At 38.5% G+C, this 6000-nt stretch overlaps 1 protein-coding gene across 1 annotated transcript in view; it reads left to right on the forward strand.

Annotated features, from left to right (window-relative positions):
• HIBADH (3-hydroxyisobutyrate dehydrogenase) overlaps positions 1 to 5699 on the forward strand; it is a 110688-nt gene extending 104989 nt beyond the window's left edge. The window contains exons 7-8 of the mRNA XM_012773387.3: positions 412 to 568; positions 4705 to 5699. Of these exons, the coding sequence (XP_012628841.1) occupies positions 412 to 568; positions 4705 to 4863 (316 nt within the window). The 3' untranslated portion in view covers positions 4864 to 5699. The remainder of the gene's footprint in view (positions 1 to 411; positions 569 to 4704) is intronic.
• The last annotated feature ends 301 nt before the right edge of the window (positions 5700 to 6000 follow it).

Consider the following 6000-nt stretch of genomic DNA (forward strand, 5'->3'; position numbering starts at 1 on the left):
TTTCTGTCTGAAATATATCATTTGTGAGTAAAGAATGTAGAATTTAGATTATCATATGCGTTTAAGGTCCTTAGGTGACACATAAATGCAGTAATGTCCAAAAGACTAGAAAACCCATGAGTGTGATAAACCAACAGTGCTATTGTACAATTATGTATTATTTCCTCTTAATAGTAGGATAGTACAGAAGGTTTTCTCTAAATTTCTGGCTCAGAAATGTTCTTGTTTGATCAGTAGCTTTTAATACTGTATAATTCAAGATTGGATTCTTTACTCTCATATCAATCTGCTTTGATTTTAGAAGACATTAAATAAATGGAGAGAGAAGATGGAGTGTCTCCATACGTAAATAAGTCACACATGGCTTGTACATTCTGACATTTAACACTTCTTTTCTTTGACCTTTGACAGGTTAGGGCTTGACCCAAAACTATTGGCAAAAATCTTAAATATGAGCTCAGGACGGTGTTGGTCAAGTGATACTTATAATCCTGTACCCGGAGTGATGGAGGGAGTTCCCTCAGCTAATAATTATCAGGGTGGATTTGGAACAACACTCATGGCTAAGGTATGGTGAATGTAGAGACTAATCAAGAGAGGGAGGAAATGTTTAACAGTCTAATAACACTCTCTCCTCTTGCTCTGCCTCTCCCCTTGCTTTCTTCCCCTCCTTTTAACAAAGCATTTGTCTATTCTAGAAGGAAAAATTACTAGAATAGTGATTTACTCTCTCACTGGAAGTGACTAAAAACTTAGATAAAAATCCTTATTTTTATTCCTGGCCTTTTGGATGAGGAGAATGAGCCAGGATTTTTGTGTCTTTGTGTGTGCTTGGGTTTGTTTATATGAGCCGGTAAAATTTTGTTCTTAATCATAAATTTATGTTAATTTGCCAACTCCTTAGAATGGGAGCAGTAAGAATCTTCTGATTATTATTATGCATTGACATTGCATATATACATCACGAAAGAAAAGAGGGTTTTTCCCATGATATTCTATTTCTAAGTACATGTTCTTGCTTTAACAATATATATGGACTTATGTGTAAATTCATTAAGTCATTTATTTGAAAAGCAAATTGTTGGCCTCCTCTCAGTTGTGATCTCAACTTTAGAAAATCTGTGATCTCAACTGTAGAAAATACTTTTTAGACCAATAGGCTTTTGGATTTCTGCATAGTGCTTATTCCCCGCAATTGAGTTTTTTTTCCCTGCTTAGCAAAGTAAGAATATATACACCTGCTACAGGCATACCTCAGAGATATTATGGATTTGTTCCAGACCACTGCAATAAAGCAAGTCAAAAATTTTTTGGTTTCCCAGTATGTATAAAAGTTACATTTAGACTATACTGTTATTAAGTGTGCAATAGCATTATGTCTAAAAAACTATGTACATACCTTAATTTAAAAACGCTTTATTGCTAAAAAATGCTAGCGGCCATCTCAGCCTTCAGCAAGTCATATAATCTTTTTAGCTGATGGAAAGTCTTGGCTTCATGTTGATAGCTGCTGACTGATCAGGGTGGTGGTTAGTGAAGGTCAGAGTGGCTCTGGCACTTTCTTAAAAATCAACAAAAATTAAATTTACCACATTGATTAACTCTTTGTTTCACAAAAGATTTCTCTGTAGCATGCGATACTGTTTGATGGCGTTTTACCCACTGTAGAACATCTTTCAAAATTGAAGTCAGTGCTCTCAGGCCCTGCCCCACTGCTGCTTTATCAACTACAGTTATGCAATATTCTAAATCCTTTGATATCATTTCAACAACGTTCACAGCATCTTTACCAGGAGTAGATTCCATCTCAAGAAACCACTTTCTTTGCTCATGCCATCCTTGAGAACCACCTCTTCATCCTTTCAAGTTGTATCATGAGATTGCAGCAGTCCAGTCACATCTTCAGGCTCCACTCATTCTGCAGTTCCTTCCTCCACTGAAGTCTTGAACCCCTCAAAGTCATCAATGAGGGTTAAAATCATACTCCTGCTAATGTTGATATTTTGACCTCCTCCCATGAATCATGATGTTTTTAATGGCATCTAAAATGGTGAATTTTTCCAGAAGGTTTTCAATTGACTTTGCCCAAATCCATCAGAGGAATCATTATCTGTGGCAGCAATAGCATTATGAAATATATAGCTTATTATAAGACTTGAAAGTTGAAATTACTCCTTAATCCATGGGCTGCAAAATGGATGTTGTGTTAGCAGGCATGAAAGTCACATTAAGCTACTTGTACCTCTTTATCTGAGCTCTTGGGCAACCAAATACATTGCCCACGAGCAATAGTATTTTGAAAGGAAACTTTTTTTCTGAGCAGTAAGTCTCAACAGTGGGCTTAAAATATTCAATAAACCATGCTATAAACAAATGTGCTGCCATCCAGGCTTTGTTGTTCCACTTAGCACAGGCAGAGTGGATTTAGCATAATTCTTAAGGGCCCTAGGATTTTTGGAATGATACTTAAATATTGGCTTCTACTTAAAGTCACCAGCTGCATTAGCCCCTAAAAAGAGAGTCAGCTTGTCCTTTGAAGTTTTGAAGCCAAGCATTGACTTCTCCTCTCTAACTATGAAAGTCCTAGATGGCATCTTCTACTATAAGGCTGTTTCATCTACATTGAAAAATCTGTGGTTTAGTGTAGCCACATTCATCAGTGATCTTAGCTAGCTATTACAGTAGATCTTCTGGATAACTTGCTGCAGCTTCTCCATCAGCACTCTCTGTTTCACCTTGCACTTTTATGTTAAACCTCTTGAACCAGCTTCCACTAGCTTCCAACTTTCCTTCTTTAGCTTCCTTCCCTCTCTCAGCCTTCATAGAATTGAAAAGAGTTAAGGCCTTGCTCTGAATTAGGCTTTGGCTTAAGGGAATGTTGTGGCTGGTTTGATCTTTCATCCAGACGACTCAAACTCTCTCCATATCAGCAGTAAGGAAGGCTATTTCGCTTTCTTATCATTCAGGTATTCACTGAAGTAGCACTTTTAATTCCCTTCAACAACTTTTCCTTTGCATTCACAACTTGGTAACTGTTTGGCGCAAGAGGCCTAGCTTTCAGCCCATCTCAGCTCTCAGCATGCCTTCCTCATTAAGCTTAATAATTTCTCACTTTTGATTTAAAGTGAGAGAAGTTCGCCTCTTCCTTTGACTTGCACACTTAGTGGCCACTGCAGGGTTATTAACTGGCCCAGTTTCAATGTTGTTGTGTCTCAGGGAATAGGGAGACCAGAGGAGAGGGAGAGAGACGGGGAATGGCCTGTCAGCGGAGCAGTCGGAATATACATAACATTTATCAATTAAGTTCACCACCTTATATGGGTGCAGTATGTGGCACCCAAAACAATTCCAATAGTAACATCGAAGATCACTGATCACCGATCACCATAACAGATAAAATAGTAATGAAAAATTTGAAATATTGTGAGAATTACCAAAATGTGACAGATACATGAACTGAGCACCTGCTGTTGGAAAAATGGTGCTCACAGACTTGCTCAATGTAGGGTTGCTACAACCTTTAATTTGTAAAGGAAAAAAAGCCAAAATAACAACAACAACAAAAGAAGAGCACATACTTATCTGTGAAGTGTAATAAAGCACAGGGTGCTTGCTCTTGGCTCATTTTCCCTATTCCTCTGACGTTCATCCATTCTGCTGCATGGATATGCCTTGAATTCTCCCCCACTGCCAGTACCATGGCTGAGTCTCATTCATACCGTATCACAGCAGCCCTTACCTGGTCTCCAATTCATTTTCCATGCCACTGCAAGAGTGGGCTTTCTAAAATGTAAAAACCTCATCATGTCACTTCTCCTGTTAAGTTTCTTTGATAATTTCAGTTTCTTGGAGGGAGGGAGTCTATTAAAGTCTGTCTTTACAGCTTATCTTACAAGGCCCTTGATTGACCCTTGCTTGCCTTACCAGACTCATTTCTCATTCCCATCTCTTTGTTTTTGTCACACTGTACATCTGTCTGTAGTTCTCTCTTACTTGCAAACCTTCATGTTTGCTGCTCCCTCTGCCAGGATCAGTCTTCCTTGCCTCTATGCCACACCCATGCTTTTGCCTAGCTCACGCCCACGGCTCTTCCACATCTGTGCATATCTGTTTCTTCTCTGGAAGGCCTTTTCCAGTACCCCAGACTGCCCTTTCCTGACTCCCATGATAGTATTAATACTTAACCTATCAAATTATAGAAATGTTTATTTAATTGTCTTTCTTCCTTAGTAGACTGTGAGTTTGGGTGGGCTGCAGCTATCTTGTTTATTATTGTATCCCAGTTTCTGGCACTTTGTCAGCACAACTTTAAATATTTATTGGATGAAGTAATGTTTAAAAGTATGTTTCCTATTTTACAATTTTATTTCCCCTCACATTTCATTTAAGAAAAAATTTATTTTTTATTATGTCAATCTTACAGACTTCCACAGATTTTCCTATAAACAAAACAAAACAAATAGGTCTTGTGGAGGGTGAGGAAGGCAAAGAACACTCAGAATGCAGTTTCTATCTAGAGCCATTTTGCAGCTATATGAAAGCACTTGTTTAAAAATATATAATTTCCCAGTGTGCTTATAAGCATCTTATCTTTTTCAGACTTCATTTCTCCTTCTTTGAAACCAAAGCATTAAGAACCACAGTTCCAAAGGGAGGCTTTATTGCCAGTCTCAATGTGTTCTCTCCTGCCTTTGTTTGATTTAGGATCTGGGATTGGCACAAGACTCTGCTACCAGCACAAAGAGTCCAATCCTTCTCGGCAGTCTGGCCCATCAGCTCTACAGGACGATGTGTGCAAAGGGCTACTCAAAGAAAGACTTCTCATCTGTGTTCCAGTTTCTACGAGAAGAGGAGACCTTTTGAGTGTGCCCTTGGGCCACGGACACTGTTGGGAACCAAACTCTGTCTTGGCGCCTCCTTCTAGCTCACTCCGCAAGTAAATGGATTTAATCAAAGGTCACCTGTCTGCTTTTGATTGTTTAGGTCACACTAGTCCCTAGGATTTTTCACCCATTTTTAACTGCTTATTCTTTCTGTCTTTTTAGCAAATGTATATTATCTGAAAAAATTTTTCCTACATTCACTGATGGTCTCTGCTAACTAGCTGAGTTGACCTTAACTTTAAAAAGTTTGATCCCTGAGCATCTTCACTTAAATCGTTGGATACTTCAATCAGGATATTATTTACCTTACAAATAAACCAAATATTTTGTCAACAGGATGAAACCCATCTTAAAGGAAAGAAAAGAATCGGTGTGAGGAGAAGAGAAATATAGTGAATTATTACCTGTGTCCCTCAGGAAGTTTGTCCTGTTAACCAAGTGGTTACGGCATTGCCGAGGTTACTGCTTTATTTTCTAGGGAGTTGATAAAGCAAGAGAACCTGTTGCTGCATGTTTATAATGTGGACTCAGTTATGGTGTCTTAGAATATCCCCTACAACTCCCAACACTCAGCAGACTTGTTTTTATATTTTTTGCTTCCTTGTACATTCTTACTACATATTTTTTGACTTCAAAAGAATGACATCTTTAGACCTGTTTCAGAGCCAATGATGATATTTGCTTTAGATAATTATTACATTATTCTAAATATAACCATATTATTTTGAATTGAAATAAATTTCTATGCTGATAATATTTTCTTAGTGTTTTTTGTTTCTTCCCAATGATTTGGTGAATAAACTAGTGATCTGACAAGCTGGTCTTCAGACTGATGGGGAAAGGATGGAACAAAAGGGGAGGGAGGGGAGGTCCAAAGGAACAGAGCTCTGAGCTAGCCAGTGGCAGGCCAGCATTCTGCTGTTCTCCCTAAATCCTTAACAGGCATTTGTGTGACTGTTTTCGAGGTCATGAGTGCTGTAGGAAGTCAGCCTGCGTTAACTGACACGCCCCACTATGGAGCTCAGTTGCCACTTTTGCCACCTCAGCCTCTAGAAACATTCCAGGTGACAGACCTAGATACCAGATTTGGCAGAAGTACTATTTCCATTATTTTCCT

This window comes from Microcebus murinus, chromosome 9 (assembly GCF_040939455.1).
Source record: "Microcebus murinus isolate Inina chromosome 9, M.murinus_Inina_mat1.0, whole genome shotgun sequence".
NCBI lineage: Eukaryota > Metazoa > Chordata > Mammalia > Primates > Cheirogaleidae > Microcebus > Microcebus murinus.